This window comes from Neomonachus schauinslandi, chromosome 5, assembly GCF_002201575.2.
Source record: "Neomonachus schauinslandi chromosome 5, ASM220157v2, whole genome shotgun sequence".
Taxonomy (NCBI): Eukaryota; Metazoa; Chordata; class Mammalia; order Carnivora; family Phocidae; genus Neomonachus; species Neomonachus schauinslandi.
The window spans coordinates 97,398,363-97,419,072 of record NC_058407.1 but is presented as its reverse complement, the minus strand read 5'-3'; the positions used below and the strand labels follow the sequence as shown (position 1 = coordinate 97,419,072).

Below are 20,710 nucleotides of genomic sequence, written 5' to 3'. Positions count from 1 at the left end.
GGGCTCTGTGAAGTAGGAGGCAAGGTCTTCTGTGTTCTAAGAGACCTCAGGAGACAAGTGTCCTCCTAGGAGCTGGAAATACCAGCAGCATGTTGTTGATCCACAGCAGGGGCTGAGCTGAACCTGAGAACGTGAATTTGCTGGGCAGCAAACAGCACATCTATGCTCTTCCTGCCTCTGAGCAGCCTGACAGCAGGGAGGATGGAGGCTCCAGTCCACCTGACACCCGAGGTGGCCGCAGGGCAGATGTGCCCACGGCTGGCAGATCGGCTGAGCCCACACTCCGGGCAATAACTCATACCAACAGTCAGCTCTGCGCACGAAGACATTTACTGCAGCTTTATTTATGAGAGCAGAGAATTGGAAATAATAAATTTCCTACAAAGGGGTGTAATCCAGTAAATTACAACACATTCCTATGATGGAATATTATGTAGCCATCAAAATTTTGTTTGTGTAGAATTTTAATATGATAGGAGAATGCTTCAATTATAGATTAAGTAAGAATGTCACAGAATGCCATATATCAAACATTCTCAACTATGGAATGCAGAGAAGAACTTCGCATGTGTTTAAAAAAGGCTTGACACAAATATTCCATAATGATACTTGTCGGAGCTGATAGATTTCTTTATATACTTGTACATTTTTAGAATATTCTTCAATATGCTCTTATTTTATAAAGAAAAAGTCTCTCTCTAGAGAAATTTATTTAAGGAAAAAAATTCTTTAAACATAAGAAAGGGTATATGCAATCATAGTTTAAATTTGTCTCCTCAGAAAACCATTGTAGGGAGTTTTAATTCCCTCAGGACTCACCCAAGGAACACCATCAGCCTGGCCTAGTGTCTGAGAACATGGATTTTGGTGTTAGACAGGCCTGGGTTTGAATCCCAGCTCTGCTACTAATCCTCACTACCTACTTAGCTGTGTGGGATGGCCATGGTGTGATCTCAGGCTAGTTACTTTCTCTTGGGTGTCGTTTCTTTATTTATGAAAGATGCAGAACTATAAATGCCCCCAGTCTCATCTTTATAATTCCCAAACCCCCAAAACTCAAAAACCCGGTGTCGTTTCTTAAGGTTACAGCAGATCCATTTGGCTACAAAATATGACCTGAATCAACACAATCTCCGTCCCTTCTGTGAATGTTGATAATTTTTCAGCAGAAATATGAGGTCGTTTCATCATGGGGTACTGCCCCAGGCCCCTTGAGAGTATGAGGTAATATACAGGGTTTCAGATAAGAGACTATGAACTGGGGGACCTTCCTGGGAGGGTTACTGTAGAATTAAATCCGTTATGACTGTAGAGTTCCTAGCGCAGTTCCTGGCATGGAGTCATGCTCAGTAAGGTTAGCTATCATCATTATTGACCTTCTAATTATTCTTGAACCTTCTCTAAGTGGACTGTATGATTTCTGCTTGCCCTCTTTTCCTTCTGTTCCTTTCCTTATTGGGACCTTCGAGAAGACTGAAGTGTGGTTTACTCTGGGAACGTAGGCTGACATGGTTTAAGACACAAGAGTGGGAAAAATAAGAGTTTGCCCCAGGTGTTTCTCCTGCCTCTTTTCTTCTTCTGGATTTCTAGTTTCCTGGAGAATAAGCCATAAAGAATAATGCACGTTCATAGAGCACCCAGATAGTTGAATAACACATCAAAGGATAAATAAGTCTGATTGCCTTGGTGAAGAATTGAATCTCAAATCATATGTGTTCACTGTGGGATTGTAATATAGTTATAGTGTAGTTGCTCTCCATTTTGCTTTCAGCTAAAATTAGTCTAATATATAATATTTTTTAATTTAAGAATGATCTTTTATTGCTTTCCATATGAATCCACAATCAGATATTTTGTTTTAAGCCCTTCTAGTATTCTTTAAAATACAATTCAGTTCACAAAACTTTGCTTTGCACTCAACCTTTTCAGAAGCATGAGTAGGGTACAAACTGAGGTCATCACTTCATTTTCCTGGATGAGTGGCGCTTCATAAATTCTGTTAGTGTGGCATTAGCCAACTACATTATTAACATCACCAAGGGGAATTAAAATATATCATGTTCATAGGATCAAAAGTTCCACATTCTGAATCAATGCCAGTATATTTCCAGACCCTTCCGTTTGACCATAGTCTGCAGTGATCCCCTCCCTCCAACCACATGACTCACCCACACTGGGGTGGAAGTCACTCACGGCTCCCACACATCTCTGTGGCCCCATCTGCTTCCCTGTGGTGGAGTTTTGTTTTTTTTTTTTTAAGATTTTATTTATTTATTTGAGAGAGAGAATGAGAGAGAGAGAGAGAGAGAGCATGAGAGGGGGAGGGTCAGAGGGAGAAGCAGACTCCCCGCCGAGCAGGGAGCCCGATGTGGGACTCGATCCCGGGACTCCAGGATCATGACCTGAGCCAAAGGCAGTCGCTTAACCAACTGAGCCACCCAGGTGCCCCTGTGGTGGAGTTTTTGCCTTCACAACATCAACATAGAGTCACAGAGCCTCGGGTCTGGAAGGAACTTTTTTGCAGTCGACTCTATTAAATCCAGTTAATCTGGTCATTTACACTGCATGCCTGGAAACTCACTACTGCATGCTTTCTAGTAAGCAGAAATAGATCTCCCTGAAATAGATGGCTCTATTTGTGAGTCGGTCCATTGGCGGAAGAGCTAGTCAGTTGGCCAGAAATGACAGCCCTGCCATGAGCCTACAAGCTTTTACACCTCAATCCGTCAGGTCCTTGTTGGCCCCACCATGGCATGCCCAGCAAGGCATCAGTGCACATTCCTGCACATTCCTGGGTTCCAGCTTCTCCTCCGGATTAATCCATTCATTAGCACCAAATTGCAGTGTGCCTTGCCAAGCCCATCAAGTGTAATTGGAGCTCCTGAAGTCGGATCCCCCAGTTACATTAGTTCAGCTGTCTCATTAGCCACCACGCATCATCTAAACCCACCGTCAGACATGTTTTCCTTCATGATTGTTGTCATTTTCTTAATGCAGGTATTGTGGAGAAAGATTGTTTTTAACACACACTTTTGCTTAAGCTATTTGATCTCTAGAATGCAGTAAATCTTTACACTAAAAGGAGGCAGGTTGGGGAAGGTGGGAGTAGGGGTGGCTTATAAAGGAGTAGGTGCTGAACTTGGGCCAATGGCAGGCCCCATCCATCTGCTGGGACAGGGGGTCACTCTTGCAGCCAGAGGTAGTCCCGCTTCAGAAATGACCCACTTTGTATAAGCTGGCACATCAAAGATCCGGTGAGCCTAGAGAAAAGTGCAGTGTGCATTTTGTACTGTGGGGGCTCTCCCAGAGTTCACAGACAGCTGAAGGAGCTCGCTTCCTGGAGGATCACAGCCATGGTGTCTGCCCTCTGGGCTCTTTAGGACTTTGATAGTAGAGCAGTTGTCTTTTGGGAAGACTGTAGGACCAGAAGTGAGGGAGCAGGGATTCTGGTTCTAGTTTTACCTCTAGCTGTGACAACTTTGAGCCTATTACTTACCACCTCTATGCCCTAAATTTCTCAGCCTTAAAATAGAAATACCCTCTTTTGTATTTTTAAAGATTTTATTTATTTATTTATTTGAGAGAGAGAGAAGGAGTTGAGGAGGGCAGAGGCAGTGGGAGAGGGAGAAGCAGACTCCCCGCTGAGCAGGGAGCCCAATGCGGGGCTAATTCCAGGACCCTGGGATCATGACCTGAGCTGAAGGCAGACGCTTAACCAACTGAACTACCCAGGTGCCCTTAGAAATACCGTCTTTTAATTTTCCTAATTCCATCCATCTAGACCAAAAAACCTAAAGACTGTAGGATATAAGTTTTAAATTGCAGTTCTTGGCAAATAGCAGGTGCTCGGTGTATCACCCTTCCTTCCTATAAGAGAGTTGATGATTCTGCCATGTCCCCAGATGTGTTTCTCTGCCTGGGACCCACGTGTCTGTTCTGGAAGGCCCTGAGCCCTCGATCTAGCCCCTGGGACCTCATGTTTTCTCTACTTGCCCCTGGCTGCACCTATTAGGTTAAGGGGATGCCTCACTGCCTGTCTCAAGGTCCTCTTAACTGCCTCTCCAGAGCCCCTGTAGGGATGAAGCCATTAAATACAATTATGCTTTTGAGGAAGAGGGGCTACACACAGTCCTCAGGCTCCCTTGACCAATTTGAGGTCTTCAGCCCTTCCAGCGCAACCCCTCCAAAGCAGTGGAAACCCACCTTCTGTCTTTTGGGAAACCCACAAAAACTAGTGTGAGAGCCATGCATTATATTTTTCAAGAGTCGGGCCCAGTCATCCAAAGATGCATCAGAAAGTCACCAGAAAGGGGTGGTGGGGCAAGGGGGTGGGGTGCATGGGGTAGGGGTGGGTGAGCAGGGATGGAAGGTCTGTTTGTATCCCCATGAGGAGTATTGGAAGTTATGTTGGAAAAATCTCTTCAGCCTTTATTTACCATGGTGGCTAGCCACGGGAGGAGGGGGAGCCAGTCTGGGAAAAGGAAGACAATAGAATGCTGTGTTGCCTTTGCTATAAAAGCACGCTCTTAAGCAAATAATGTGGCAAGCTCAGTCAGAGCACTGCTCAATTAGCCCCAGTGCTTAAAGGAGGGTCTCCCGGCAGCTGGTGGTGGCAGCGGGCGCGGCGGGCTGGGGCGGAGGCCCGCCGGAGGCAAACCTGCAAGACTCCTAAGTGGGGATTGGCCTGGGCCCGAAAGCACAGAGCCCTCCAGCCTGACCCAAACCCACGCTGCTTGAACAGAGGGCCTGAGAGGGGCTGGATGGGCTGTTCTAGGGAGAGGCGGTTTGGGGAGCCCACGGATGATGTGACCAGAAAAGTGAGTGCAAACGTTTCATGCAGAGAGTGACCGACATATGGAACGTGTTATCGGGAAGGGTTACAGGCTGGAGGAGCTCCTAGAGCTTTTCAGGGGTGGGATGGGGGAGGGGGAAGCCTTCAGAAACTCAAGGAGGTTTCTAAACAAAAGGAATTTGAGAAGGGCTGGAGAAATAATGAGAAATGCAAACTTGACCCAGTGTTTCTCTATTTCCTGGGCTTCTCCCCTGCCTGTCCTTACATGTTTCCAATGCACAGGGACCCAAGAAGGCCACTGGAGCCATGTGCCTTACTCTTTAGACGAGCAGAGCCAGTGCAGTGTGTGTGTGTGTGTGTGTGTGTGTGTGTGTGTGTGTGTGTGGTGAGGGCGCGGGTTAAGGAAAACCCCCAGAGCCATCTCTCAATCCTCTGTGTGCAGGGGGGCCAGAAAGAGCATCAGCCCAGAGCCTTGCCTTAGACCCCCTTTGGGGGGGCACACTGATAGCACTGGAATGATCTGAGGATGATTTATTCTGATCCCCTCACTCTAGAAGAGCAAACTGATGCCTGGAAGGTGGGGGGATGGGAAGGCTTATCCAGGGTCTCACAGTGACTACAAGCTGGGAGGGGGCCCCCCGTCTTTGGAGTCCTCTTAATGCTTGGGTTTTCTCCCCTTGTCAGCATCCCTCTCCCAGCATACTGCGCACACACACACACACACACACGTGCATACAGTCACACACTCCACACAATCACACGCAGACACACACCACACACACACGCGTTCACACAAGTATTCACACACACACATACCACACACTCATGCAGACATACGGACATGCACACCACACACAGATATTCATAAAGACACGTAGACACACCACATGTGCACACACACACACACAGCTATCCACACAGACGTGCACACCACACACCTGCACAGATGCACACACATTCACACAAACACGTACATAACACACACACAAATATTCACACAGACATGCGCACATAGACACACCACACACGCCGACATACACACACATGTTCACAAAGACACACACATACGTACACATTACACACTCACATGCAGATGTGCACAACCCACACAGATACTCACATGGACACACACACAGAGGTATATACACAGACTCACACTCAGACATACACACCCCCTTTGCCACTTTGCAGGCAGGCCCATCGGGACTGCGGCACCCCAGCCGAAGCACGCCCTCAGGTGATTGGCGGCTCCAGGGGACCCCTCCCCTTCACGGTTCCAGCCTCCAGTCATCAGCAGTGCGCTGGCAGTGGTCCTAGAGGTCCATTTTAGGTCTGTCCTCCAGGAATTTACTCAGACGCTTCTGGGCAGATTTCATGAAATGTCATCCTTGACACTAACAAATGACACATTTAATCTATATAGTTTTTCCAGCTCCGGGTGTTTGCTTATTTTCACTATATAGCAAACCACCCCAAACGTAGTGGCATAAAATGCAACCATTTTTGCATTTCTCGTGATTTTGTGGGTCAGGAACTTGGGGACTGCTGGGCCAGCTGATTTTTCTGTGCCATGTGGCCTTAACAGAGGTTACTTGGTGGTATTCAGTTAGCTGATGGGCTGGTCTGGATTATTTAGGTCAGTTTTACTTGCAAGACTCGCACCTTGGCAGGGCCAGCTAGAAGACCATCAAGGGGAGCCTCTCCAGCATGCTGGCCTTGGGACTGTCCGGTGACTCATGCAGTAGCTCAGGGCTCCCACAACAAGTGGAAGCTTCATGGCCACTTAGGGCCTAGCCTTGGAAGTCATCTAGCAGGACTTCGCTATCCTGTACTGGTCAAACTGCCACAAACACCCACATACAAGGGGAGGGCACGTAGACAGCACCTCTAGGCAGGAGTGTCAGAAATGAGCAGCTGTTTTCCAACTAACAACATGCTTCTGTGTGATATCTGGTCCCAGTGTATTTTCTAGCTAGACCTTCTTGCAGATTGACCCATTTTCAATACCTGATATATCAAGAGAGCCTCTACTTATGCTTAAAGCTCTCTCAAGCTTCCGGGGTTCTGTGACCAGCTTTTCCTCCAAGAGCATGTGCTCTCAGAGCATGTGTTGTTCAGCATCCTTAGAATCATAAGGACAGTTGGTTGGAATGCAGAGAAGCTCTTCAGAAACAATGAGGTTTTCCAACATAATGGTCTTGGGGGCGTTGAGGAACAGGGAGACCAAAGGGATGGAAAAGCCGTCAGGGTGGACGTGAGGCCATCCAGCATGATGGCAGGATCAGACATGGAAAGGAAAATGCATAAAATCCCAAAGCCCTTGAGGAATGTGGGTATCACGTGAAGGATGGTGCTGATGCGACACGGATATTTGTGAAAGGAAGAAGAAAGGAAGGATTCTGCTTCTGTGGGCTACCTCTCTGGCTGGGTCAGGTTATGAACGCGCCAGCCCTCTCACACTGTAGTGTTGAAGGTGCCATGTTGGTCAGGCTCACATGGGGCCCCTCTGCCTCCTCGAGGAAGCTCTGCAGCCAGTGAGCCTTGTGGACAGGTTTCCCTCTTGGTGTTCTTAAATATAGTGTCCTGTGTTGGTTCCAAATGAGCAGCACAGGGCTGGTCCTCTGGAGAGCTGGCTTCTATTTCTGGCTCTTTTACTAATTTGTTGTTTCATTTGGGGCAGGTCACTTTCCTGCCATAACTTTCCCATGCTACGAGAATCTGAGTGGATTAGGATGTGGGTACCTGGCTCCACAGCTTCAAAGTGACACAGAGAAATGGGGTGGACCCAAAAATGAGACCAGTGATGAGGATCATTTGGTCTGGCAAAGAAATGGCTCAGGGTCGGCAGAGGGTAGTAGAAAAATAAGAGTATTCCCGCTAGAAAGAACCTTTAAAACTCTTCAGTTTGAGGGGTGCCTGGGTAGCTCCGTCGGTTAAAGCATCCGACTCTTGGTTTGGGCCCAGTCATGATCTCATGGGTCTTGAGATCAAGCCCTGCGTTGGGCTCCATGCTCAGCGGGAGTCTGCTTGAGGTTCTCTCCCTCTGCCCTTGCCCCCACTCGCTCTCTCAAAGGAATAAATAAACGTGAAAAGAATATTCTTTAGTTCAAGAATTCTTCACCTAGGATCTTTGGGCCTCAGGGTGAGATTTCAGGGAGTCTGAATTGCCTTGAAAATTTTCTGAGAGGTTGTTCTTTTATGCACACATGTATGCTTCTTAGGGGAAAGACGCTTTAGCTTCTATCACATTCTGGAAAGGGTCAATGATCCAAAAATGGTTTAGAACCACTGCTTTAGTCCACCAACATTATATCATGTGATTCCTAACCAGGAGGGATAAAGCCTCCCCAGATGAGATGGCATTCCAAGAGTGTGAGTGCATTTTTCCCGTTGTCACCGTGACTGGGGGGACATGGCTGGCATTCCATAGATGGGGGCCAGAGCTTCGTGTGTGAGGTACAAGACTGAGCAATGAAGAACTACCCTGCCCAAAGACCGGCAGCACCCTGTGGAGAAATATCATCAGGAATTGAGACCCTAAGACGAGCAATGATTCTCCCTTTGCCACAAAGCTCATTAGTGGCTGAGTTGGGTTTTATTCATAAATCAGAGCAGGAAATGTGCCAGGAGTCCACATTATTTTGTTTCCCCTTGCCAACTGCAAATATACTACAAAGAAAACAAAAGAATCAGAAATCTATCTCACCTTCAAAAAATCCAGCAATTTATAAAAAGAATCCCTGGGTTCTTGGTCTTCACCATCAAATAAGAAGGGAGGAAAGAAGCATTTTACCTACTGGGAAGCTAGGGGGTATATAAATGAGCCCTATAGCCCTAAGTGGTGTCGGTATATTTTTCAGCCACTATGAATTGGTGACACCAAGCTTAGACTGTGAAACGTTTGTACTCTTCACATTTCAGAGGCCCTGTCTTGGATGTCCCTTTCTCTAAAAAGGAAAGAAGCATTAATATACCAGCATGGCACTCACTGCCTAGTTCACTGCAAGCAAGTGGCAGGTTCTTAGACTCTCTGGAATGAACTAGGAGGTGTTAGGCAGTATTGGCTGTAAGCAAGGCCCACGGGGTCACCCAGACAGGGTTTCACACCCTGGCTCTGCCTCTCAGTTGATGTGTGATCTCTGACAACATGCCTTAATCCCTCTGAGCCTCAGTTTCCTCAACTGAAAAGTGGGGATAATAATCGTATCTGTGAGGATTAATTGAGATAATCCATGTAAAGTGTCCCACAAAGTCCCTAGCATATGGCACGGCTCAGTAGATGCTAGCTGTTATTACAAGCGATTATTATGACTGTGTCTGTGATTAAAGACAGCTTTGGGTTCAGAGTGTTGGTGCCAAAATTGCTTTCAGAGGACAAGCTCTGGGTTGGTTTTCAGTCTCACCCAGCTGCCCAGAAAGAGAGCTGTAGACTGTTTGGGATTGGAGTCATAATGTTTATGAAGTGCCTACTGCACACTCCGGTTTGGGTGGGAGATTGATTTTCTTCCTGTGTGCACATCCCACCATCACTTTACAAGTGGGTGAGAAGAGGCTCAGGAAGTCACATAGATGTCTCTCGGGCCTTGGTTTCCTGGTCTGTCAGGGTGTTCAGGCGAATGATGGCGGCCAGGCTGAGCAGAGAGGAGAGACGCCCAGAAGAGTAGGAGGAAGCCGTGGCATGGGGAGTCTTCAGACTTCACAGTTTCCTGGAGTGGGGCTCCAGGCCAAAGATAGCCCCAGACCATTTGCCAATCCCTCATCCTCATGAAAGGAGGTTGGCTGTGGGGCCAGCGGGGAGCCTAAGAGGGGGACAGAGGCTATATTTGATGCAGGCCCGATCGCCAAGCCTGGAGGAGAAAGGCTGCCATCTGACCACACTGCAGCCAAGTCCTCATGGGGCCAAACCATTATGGTTTGGGTTGATCCCGTTCTCACTGCTGCTACTCTGGTTGATGCACAAAGGTTTGGGCGTTGCCAAGTCAGCTGCGGTCTTGGTTTGGAAGAGGCATCCAGAGTGTGAATGGAAGTTGTGCTTCGGGATTTCCCTCGGCTTCCAGCTCTCAAGATGAAGCCAACTTCTTTTTCTGCCATTTTGAGACCCATCCTTGGCTGGGTGGACTAAATAAATAATTTATCATCATCATCATCATTTATTATATTTATTAAAGATCATGGGGCGCCTGGGTGGCTCAGGTGTTAAGCGTCTTCCTTCAGTTCAGGTCATGATCCCAGGGTCCGGGGATCGAGCCCCGCGTCAGGCTCTCTGCTCCGCGGGAAGCCTGCTTCTCCCTCTCCCACTCCCCCTGCTTGTGTTCCCTCTCTCACTGTGTCTCTCTCTGTCAAATAAATAAAATCTTAAAAAAATGTATCAGTTACTCAGCAGCCCCTATCTTGTAATAATATTAACTTACAGCTGTATAGCATTTTGCAGATAATGCAGATTTCTGACACATAAACCCAACTCCAACATTAAGCACAAATCTAAAGCAGAAGGTTGACTTGGACAGTTATTCTCTGATGCTAAGAGTTGAATTCCAGCTGTACCTCCAACTGTCCATATAACTGAAGCGACCTTCTCGTGTGTTTTCACACTCGGAAAATGGGGTTTCTCCCAATGCAGAAAACAAAACCAAAATCAAAATGTCTTAGGATATTAAATGACACAATAATTTAGAAAGAGCCTGGCTGTAACGCATCCTCATCTTGGGGACTACGGGGTGTGTGTGTGTGTGTGTGTGTGTGTGTGTGTTGGTGCCCATGCACGCACACACACAAGCCCATGCATGCACACTTTTATGCACAGTGATGGATCAGTGTTAGTGCCCAGAACAAAGAAACTAAATGTATAAATACATGCCATTATGGCCAGTAGCTGGGTTGACTCAGATTTTCTCTGCAGATCCTTCCTTGTCCACCCTCTGGCCATGAAATGAGAGTATGTAGTATGCAAAGGATAAAGTAAATCTGGATTTCCTGGGGCTTGTGTTGGCATACCAAGCTCCTTTCAGATCTCTTTGCCAAGACAGGGCCACGCCGGAGGCTTCCATGGCCTGGAGAATAACTGTACTACCTTGCTCTTGGAGCTGCTGAAGCACATTGTTTTGACATATGCCATACCTTCCATCTTTCGCTGCCTTGGGGCCAGAGAGGAGGGTATGCTTTGAACAATATAGAATTCCTCTTCCAACAGCTGTGCAAAGCAAACTCACAGCTTTCAACTTCCATCTCAGGGCATCGAGCTTGGCTTTTGGATATGGGCTCCTTGTCCATTCTGGAATCTGTCTTCCTCATTTTCAGGCTTCCAAGGGGGACCAGTTTCAGAAATTTCTTTTTGAGGGAGGCGAGGAAACCTTTTGAGGCCCTCTATTTTGTTTCGTTTTGTTCTAGAATAGGCCTTCCCTGTTGACTGTGTGCCTTGTTTCCCCTGGGAAGCCAGCAGCCCCTGAAAGTTGAGGACCTTGTCCTATCCCAGATCTCAGGCCAAGTGTTGTCCGTGTCAGACAATTTCTGAACTGGAGTTAAGTATTTTAACCAGAGGAACAGGAGAGCAGTCCCATCTCCCTGCCTCTGCTCTCGCCAGTTTTGACTGTATAGGTATGGGTTCTGCCCAGGGATCAGGGCTCTTAAATGAGATGTCACCAAGTGAAGCACAGAGAGGAGCTCTTCCTTCCTCCGGTCACAGTTCACCTCTGGTTTGGGGGAATGCAGAGCATGCTGGTCGGCATCTTTTGGTGACAGCCATCCACTTGCTCTCCAATCTTGGCTCTATTTCTTGCCCTCTCTGAAGCTCAACTTATGTACTTTTGTGCTTCATAAGACAGGGAACATAAGAGTGGCCACCACTCCAGAGTCGTGCTCAGAGTGAATGAGGTGGGATTTAGGAAAGACCCGTAGGGCTATAGGGGAAGAAGGCGGGGCCGTGGAAACCCACACAGCCCTAGTCATGTGCGTTCATTTCTCATTTACTCCTTGTAGCCATTCCAAGTCGCTCCTTCCCTTCATCCCTTTACAAGCATTTCCCTCCCTTGTTGGTTTTGGATTCATCTTGCCCCCAGTGAGTTAACCTACGTGTTTCCCGTCTGAATCTCATCGTGCTATTTCCAGGCTGCCAACCCCCACGGGTGCTGGGGAATAATTGGTCTGTCCTCACGAGTGTTTGTAGCACCTTCCCTTTGAGCGTCATCTGTGCATTTTAATTAATCTGCCACTTTTTCCTCTCTCCTGCTTCCGGATCATTAATGAAGAGATTAACCAAGACCAGACCAATCCCCAGCGGAGGCTCCACCAGGATCTCTCTCTCCCGGCAACCAGCCTTGTCATGGGTCAGAACATCTTCATATGGCCCCCCTGACTAATTTTCAGGCCTCGGGACCCGGGTTCCGAACAAAGCCAATTTGAATTAATTAAGATACGGGGAGCGAGCTTAGCCAGTATTCTATATGGCCTTAGTTTAATATTTCCACCACATTCCTTTCCTTTTTGTCATTCTATTTTAAATCTATCGCTTTCCCACCTCTCCCCCTTTCCAGTCCCTGAACAAGATACTAGGGTTATCTGGCAGGATGTAGTCTTTGGGGCCCTTAGCATTAGTCAGAGACCATGTCATAGCTGCAGGAATTCTCCAAAGATTTAGGCCCTCTGGATACAGCTGGACAGAGTCCTTGTTAATCCAGCCAGAGAAATGCATTTGCCTCCAGAGGAGGTGGCCGTACCAGAAATAATGAAATCTCTTGAATTTGCATATTAAAAACTTGGCACATTAAGAAGTGGTTCCACCTTGATCTCATGCCTCTTCCCTGAGGACAGCTAGAGCACAACCTCTATGCCTTATTTGTAAGTCACCCTCATTTCCAGTCCTGGCAACAACACCAAGCCTTGAGATAGTGCATCTGGTGTTCCGTCCACTACAACACATGGCCTCTGCAGGGATGGCGGACCTGCAGAGGAACTGGCCAACCCACAGAGGGACAGGTCTTGGAGGACATCGGGCCTAAGGGGGACAACAGTTTGTTTACTTTCACAGGGAATATGCGGAGGAAGAAACAGGAGTGATGGCCTCAAACACCTAGAAATTCTGCCCAGAGCTGAGGATTCCCAGGGAGGTGCTCGACCTGCAGCTGCCTTGGTTCCAGCCTTGGAACTTGAACTTCCTCTGGAAATAAACTCTCTGGAATGTTCGAGAGCAGGGACAGACAGACCCCATAGCATAATCCTTAAGGGCATCAATTCCAGAGCCAGACTGTGATCAAATCCTGGCTCTTCTGCTTGTTAGCTGGTTATTAACCGTCTTGTGCCTCAGCCTCCCCATCTGAAATGGTGAATGTTGGTACCTACCTCACAGGAGCTGTTACCGAGATTAAAGAGTTAATGTATGTCGGTCCCTGGCACATCGCATTTTTGTTCCTGATGCCCCCACTCCAACCAGGCTAAACCATCACTCCACACGCGGGCAGCAAACAAGATCTCTAGGTCCATGGTCAGGAGGAGGCACGTGTGCTGGGAAGCTAGTCGTGGAGAGGTAAATTGGAACTCAAAGGAGAGTGCCCCAGGTGTTTATGTGTGACGGGGACAGACACGGGTGGCTGTGGGCTCAGGTCCTCTCCCACCCCACTCTCCATCCAGCTTTCTTTTCCATTTCAGCCGCTTTGCCCAAAAACCCGCTGTGTGTGTGTGTTGTAAACTGAGCCAGAAAGGAGAAATCAGAAATTGCTCTCTTTTGAGTATTTTGAGGGATGGTGAAACCTTGTAGGAATGTTGCTCCAGGGACTGAGAAAACACCATATGTGGGAAAGCATTTCTAAGTGAGGAAAATAGCATCTGCTAGTTGGTCAGGATCTTGGAAAACTCTGAGCAGGGGATATGGGCACTGGGGAGGGTGTAGGAAGGGGGTTTTACTGAGGTCTTTAACAGGTCTTTTTCCAATTATAGCCAAGAAGAGCCTGGGGACCGTGGCCTACTTCAGAGCCAGGCCTTGTATTTTCTTTGGGAAAAGAAGGCAGAGTTGAGTGGCTTCCAGACCAGGCTTGGCAGAAGCCCATCCAGGATCTCAGGCCAGTGAGCAGTGTCTTGGGCAGGTCTCGATTGTGGTAGGCACTCATTCACTAAGTAGACATTGAGACTCTGCAATGGACCAGCCCCGTGATAGGCAGCGGGCACGTGTGGATGAAGAAGGCATGGCCCCTCAGCCAAGAGAAGACATACAGCCAATGATAACACAACAGGATGCTTGGATGGGCGTCGCTATTAACAGTGACCAAAAGAGAATGAGCATAGAGGTCCTTCTAAATTGAAAAATTCACTGTCATGTCTTGCCTGGGTCAACCCAGGACAGCCTTCCTTTCTTCACTCCCCACTCCAGGGAACTAGCCTTCTGGGGAAAGCCCAGGGGTGGAAGATGCAGGTTCTGGTGACCAGAAGGAGCCAGAGATCAGATCTAGGCTCTTCTTGCCCCCAGTTTATTCAGAAACAACACTTCACACGTTCCCGTGCTTGTTTGCTTTTGAGATTTTCCTCTTCTCTGTGCTTCCAGTTTGCAATAATCTTTTCTTCTCCCACAACTCGTGTGGCTGGTCTGAGATCCAAGCACTTGCTAGCAGTGGCATTTGGGAGAAAACTCTGTGTTGGTGCAGATTGCTGTGGGCTGTATGCGGAAAAGGAATTCCTGACTTCAGCTGCTTGGTACCTCGTATGTGTGCATGGACAGGCGTGCAGCAACTCTGATGCTCGGAGAACTCAAATTCACGTTCAACGAACATTCCCAGGGTACCGCTACATGCCAGATACTGTGCTAAGAGCTCTCATGTAGATTTCATTATTAACCCCTCACAATAATGTTGCTGATGCACAAGCCCCATTTATTTATTGAGCTTTAGAACAGGGTGTCCTCTGTCACTTTCTGCCATTACTGAGGAGTCTAATCTTAGATGACTCCCTCCGTCCCCACACCGGGCCTCAGTTGCCTTACTTGTAAAAGTAAGGGGTTTACACAGGGTCCTTTCCAGCTTCAAACATCTGTGTTTTGGAGAGGTCTAGTAGCAACATTCTTGGACTTGCTCACCATGAGAAAGCTACAAGCAGATTATCAAGGTGGTGGCCACAGGCTCCCCTGCTGGGTTTTCATGCAGCCTTACAAGTGGGTTAGAAACCCTTACCAGTCTACAGATGATTTATTCCCACAGCTTGTTCTCAAGTATCATGGTAAGGTTTTGGATTTGATGGTAAAAACAGCGGAGCTCCAGAAATAGGTAGGACCAATGCTAAGAGGCATTTGGAAACTTTCTTACATTATTAATTTTTCATGTGTGTCTCACCCCCACCTCCACCCATGTGGCCTGATTTCTTTGTGATGAGTTGTTTTTTTTTTTTAAGATTTTATTTATTTATTTGACAGAGAGAGACACAGTGAGAGAGGGAACACAAGCAGGGGGAGTGGGAGAGGGAGAAGCAGGCTTCCCGCTAAGCAGGGAGCCTGATGCGGGGCTCGATCCCAGGACTCTGGGATCATGACCTGAGCCGAAGGCAGACGCTTAAAGACTAAGCCCCCCAGTCGCCCCTCTGTGTTGAGTTTCTGTGCTTGGGACCCGAGAGGGGCAGAGTTGTCTAAAAGAGTCAGGAGACCTGGGTTCTAACCCACTGGATGCCTTGGGCTCCCAGCGGAAGTGCACAGCTAGGTGGGGTGGTAGGAGCGGTCCACCTAGGTGCAGCAGTGAGTATTGTCTGGACAGAAACTAAAAATAGTAATAAAATCAACTACACGTTATTCTGCTTTTTATAATCAGCATGCTCTGGCAATTCTGAGCCGTATCCATGATAATAATGTTCCATCCTGACGATCCTGACTTCTCCCACTGCCCCATTTAGTTTCCACATTTCTTTTTTTTTCAAGAATTTTTATTTATTTATCTGAGAGAGATAAAGAGAGAGAGCATGAGTGGGGTGAGGGGCAGAGGGAGAAGCAGACTGCCCGCTGAATAGGGATCCTGATGCGGGGCTCCATCCCAGGATCCTGAGATCATGACCTGAACCGAAGGCAGACGCTTAACTGACTCAGCCACCCAGGCGCCCTTGGTTCCCACATTTCTTGGTTGCCACTGCCCAGAGGAGGAAAGCAGGTCATCATGAGAACCTTTTCATTTTGCACATCCCCAGGCTCTCCCCACCAGACTGCAGCTGAAGTTATGGCTCCTGCCCACGGCTCTGAACGTGCCCCCCCCCCCCCATGCAGCACTCAGTGGCCGTTGCCCGTTCCTCTTGACCAAAAATGGTTTTCTACTCTTACCTTCATACAATTTCACCAAAATGGAACATTCTAGCTCCTGCAGCCAGGGCTGGCTTCATGGGTGTGCTGCCAGTGCCCACTGCCCCAGGCCCTGCACTCAAGAAGGGGACCCCACACTCGGGGGGGGGGGTTAATGCTTTGTGGTTGTCATTTTGAAATTCTTAAGAATTTTATCTTCAAATATGTGTTCTGTAAGTGAGGTCTGATGGGACAATGGAGCATGCACCCAGGGAGCTTGGAGTGTTGGCTCAAATGCAGTCACCCCTCCTGCCACCACCTTGCCTCTAAATTATTTCCACATGAGGCCCTCCAAATTAGGTCGCTCTTCTGACTTCAACTTCCGTCCCCGCCTCCCTGCACCCAGACCTTAACCTCCACCGTGTATTCACCGTGGCCTGGACGCAGTGGGGAGGCACAGGCGGGAAGGGGCTCCTGGCCTTGGAGGAGAGGGAATCTAGTGAGTAAAGCACGGAGAGCCCTGAGGCTTGTCATACCTGCTGCCACAGCCAACTGGAAACATGCCACAGGAATGCAAAGGAAGTGGTGGTTGCTGCTTTTGGCGGGCCTGCTTTTGGGGGCCTCGCTTTCCAACTGGGCACTGAAGAATGAGTGTAATTTCAACAGGAGAGGTGAGGAAAGTTTGCCAGCAGAAGGGAACATGCACACGGCTCCTAAAGCTTGTTCAGGCAGCTTTGGAAGAGCAAATGGGCTGGGGCCGGGGTTTGCTCGCCCAGCTGTAATCTGACGAAAAGGGCAGCTGGGCAGGGAATGCAGAGGATCCCTCTACCCTGTGCGTTTCTCTTCCTCCTTCAACTGCAGTTAGGTTTTCCTCATCTATACAATGAAGAAGCTGGATTCAATGCTTCCTTTATATGGCTCTTCTACCCCTTAAACCCTTTGGTTCCTGTTCAGGCCCCAGCCATAAAGACGCTTCCCTCTGTAGCCCCAGTCCACTGGCACCATCCATCTTTCTTCCTGTCCATGCACCCTTGTCATTCCTGGCTAATCTGTGCATCAATTCTCATTCCCTCTGGGACCTCCCCTCGCTGACCATCCTTGATCTATTTCCCCATGAGCAGATACCCTGTGTATTCTTAGCTTACAGTGGCCGGGCTTTGGGAGGATTTAATAAATTGTTTTCTGATAGACTCTTAGTCCCAAATTGCTTTATTGCAGCTGTATTCCATTTGGAGGGGGGAGAAAGGGCATGCAATTCTAGTTGCATGCATGCCATACATTGTGTGTTCAAGATTCATTTTGTTGGGCCTGCAACATGGAAGGAATTGTCAGTTATATGCAGAGTGGGAGGGAGAGTAGTTATCCTGTGGGAACCACTTTCTTAGGGTAATAGGATTCTTAGAGCAGTCTCTAGGGGTGGGCAGCGAAGCTAGAATCCTTCTCTCGGCTTTGACCTTGAAGGAGTCAGTTGTCCACAAAAGTGCTTCCCATGGAAGGAAGATGATCCCCTTATCAAAGAGGTGGGCCAAGAGCCAGGAAGAGGAAGTTGGAGCGAAGTGCCTGCAGCATTGCTGGCCTTTGGGGACAAGAGAGCAGTACTTCAGACAAGAGGCTGCATCTGGAAGTCCCGGGAGCAAGTTAGCGTGGGCAAGCTCAGACATGGGTACTTGGTAAGCAGGGCCGCTTCTCTGATTCCTGTGTCTCTCTTGTTTATTTCCCTTCTGTTTTCCCCCTGGATTTACTAAAGTCTCTCTACAAATACCAAAGGTGAACCGAGGGAATGGCTTTTATTTTCCATGCTTAGAGCCTTAAGGAGGAAACCGTGAGCCCCTGGGGGCCAGTGAGGTGGTAGTAATGGTAACTAAGGTTTGGCTACCCCACGGAGGTGGTGTAGATCACAGAGTGCAAGTGGAGATCGCTCCTGCTGCCAGCCCTCCCTGCCTGAAGAGTCCCCCCATCCAGCGCCAACCTTCAGAAAAGCTGGGCTTTGCTCTAGTGAGGGAGAGACCAGCCAGAAAGGTATCTGGAGATCAGCCCTATAATCCCATAAGGACCCAACAGAAACCCCATGTCGAGGTTCTGCTCTGGCAACAGAAGGAGAGTGTGGATGGGTTCAAGTACCATTTAAATGAAGAGATAGCAAAATGAAAATGCAGCCCCCAAAAGAAACATTGTGTACTAGAAACTTCACATTAAAAGGCCAAACAAGAAAAAACAAAAAAAGGAATCCACAAGGAATCTTGCTGTTCAGGGCAAGTCCAGCCCATTACCTTGAGCCAGTTATTGCTGTGCCTCCAACTTCTGCAGGTAGTGCTCTGGCGGGGAGAGGTCTCTGGGAAGCAGTTGGGCGCCCTGGTGAGGCATGTCCGTTAGAGAGCTCGGCCAGGCCCCCTCATAGAGTGGGGAGCAGCCCCCGTGCTCATTACAAGGGCGGAGAACAGCTCCACCAGACGGGGCCTGGCCAGGGATGAGCCCATTCTGATGCTGCAGTGTGCAGGCAGCTGACCCATCCCCAGCCTCGGGGTATTCCTTCCAGTGACCCAGAAGCTGCATTAGGTGTGGGGGAGGGTGGTAGGGCTATGTTCCTTAAGACCATTGCAAGTCTGCTCCTGTTGCTAAAAGAATGCCAGTATGCCTTTATAATTTTCAGGTACAACTTCATAATTTGCCAAGGTGGAGTGGACTGTGGTCTTCTCAGACTCAAGTGATATCTAAAGAAGTGGCAGGACGTCATCCACACACAACAGAAGTCTGCAGATAAGCGCAGACCTCAAATGCAGATGCCCTGGGGGATTTCTGTCTAGGAAAGTCCTAAGTGCGAGTTTCCTCCTCCCTCTGCCTTGGAGGCTCTTGGGGGCCCGGTCCCGGGGACAGCCTTAGCTCTTCTATACCGAAGACCTTGCCACTCATGTTTTTGGTTTATTTAGTTTAAAAAAAAAAATTATTTTGCCCTCTCTGTCATTCACGAGCACAAGATACACAAACACGCGTGCGCATGCACACACAGACACACACACACACATGCACTCCCCATTTCCTAGCACACAGCCACCATGCTAGGGGAAAGATTATTGAGGGAGAGGCACGTGGAAGTCTAGGAGGAAAAGGCACTTTAGAGATTCAAAGGACTCGTACGGAGGCATTATTTCCCGAGGAAAGAGATGGACAACCCTGGTCTCTGGACATCAGAGAGGAGCTGGGTGTTCTTGTTGCCTCTCACAGGGTTACTCAACCCACAATGACATGGATTCAGCTGCCACAGCCTGCCATTAACCCCTGTGTTTCCTTTTCAGATCTTACAGGTGAACAAGGTGATGTCCATCTTGTTTTATGTGATATTTCTCGCGTATCTCCGTGGCATCCAAGGTAACAACATGGATCAAAGGAGTCTGCCTGAAGACTCGCTAAATTCCCTGATTATTAAGCTGATCCAGGCAGATATCTTGAAAAACAAGCTCTCCAAGCAGATGGTGGACGTTAAGGAGAACTACCAGAGCACCCTGCCCAAAGCAGGGGCCCCCCCCAGGCCGGAGCAGGGCGAGCTGGCCAAGTCGGAATTCCAGCCTGTGACTGCGATGGACACAGAGCTGTTACGGCAGCAGAGACGTTACAGCTCGCCCCGGGTCCTGCTGAGTGACAGCACCCCCCTGGAGCCCCCTCCCTTGTATCTCATGGAGGATTACGTGGGCAGCCCTGTGGCCGCCAACAGAACGTCACGGAGGAAGAGGTACGCCGAGCACAAGAGTCACCGGGGGGAGTACTCCGTATGCGACAGCGAGAGTCTGTGGGTAACCGACAAGTCATCGGCCATCGACATTCGGGGACACCAGGTCACGGTGCTGGGGGAGATCAAAACCGGCAACTCTCCCGTCAAACAATATTTTTATGAGACACGATGTAAAGAAGCCAGGCCTGTCAAGAACGGTTGCAGGGGGATTGACGATAAACACTGGAACTCTCAGTGCAAAACGTCCCAGACCTACGTCCGAGCACTGACGTCAGAAAACAATAAACTTGTGGGCTGGCGATGGATACGGATAGACACCTCCTGCGTGTGTGCCTTGTCGAGAAAAATTGGAAGAACATAGATTGGCATTTCTCCCCATATATAAATTATTACTTTAAATTATATGATATGCATGTAGCATATAAATGTTTATATTGTTTTTATATATTATAAGTTGACCTTTATTTATTAAACTTCAGCAACCCTACAGTATATAAGCTTTTTTCTCAATAAAATCCGTGTGCTTGCCTTCCCTCAGGCCTCTCCCATCTGTTAAACCTTATCTTGTGACCCGGCTCTCGGGAGACACTCTGTAAAATCTATGTACACCAGTATTCTGCATTCAGTATTTGTCAAGGCCATGGCTGTCGTTTTAGTAAACTTGTTAAAATCGGATGCTGTCAGAGTTGTGTGTAGACACAGTGATGCCCCTCCCCCTTCTGGTATACTTCATGTTTGATTAGTTCATTAAATGCGCTATTGGCACGTCCGCTGGAAGGACACACGGTAGCTTTGAGCGCCGCACTTGATTCTGGCCAGCAAGTTCACTGTCGGGGACTTGCTCGCTTTTCTCTACTGTCACTTTTGCCAATTAGAACTCTGATTTGCTCCAAGGTCACGGTCCCGGAACAGTAACAACAAACCTGGCAATTTTAGTTTTGGAAGTCTCTTTTCA

At 48.3% G+C, this 20,710-nt stretch overlaps 1 protein-coding gene across 1 annotated transcript in view; it reads left to right on the top strand.

The window, feature by feature from the left end:
- The window catches only part of NTF3 (neurotrophin 3), a 66,351-nt gene extending 46,050 nt beyond the window's left edge, over positions 1–20,301 (top strand). Inside the window, exon 2 of the mRNA XM_021690695.1 lies at positions 19,322–20,301. Coding sequence (XP_021546370.1) covers positions 19,322–20,116 — 795 coding nt within the window. The 3' untranslated portion in view covers positions 20,117–20,301. The remainder of the gene's footprint in view (positions 1–19,321) is intronic.
- Positions 20,302–20,710: the final 409 nt, after the last annotated feature.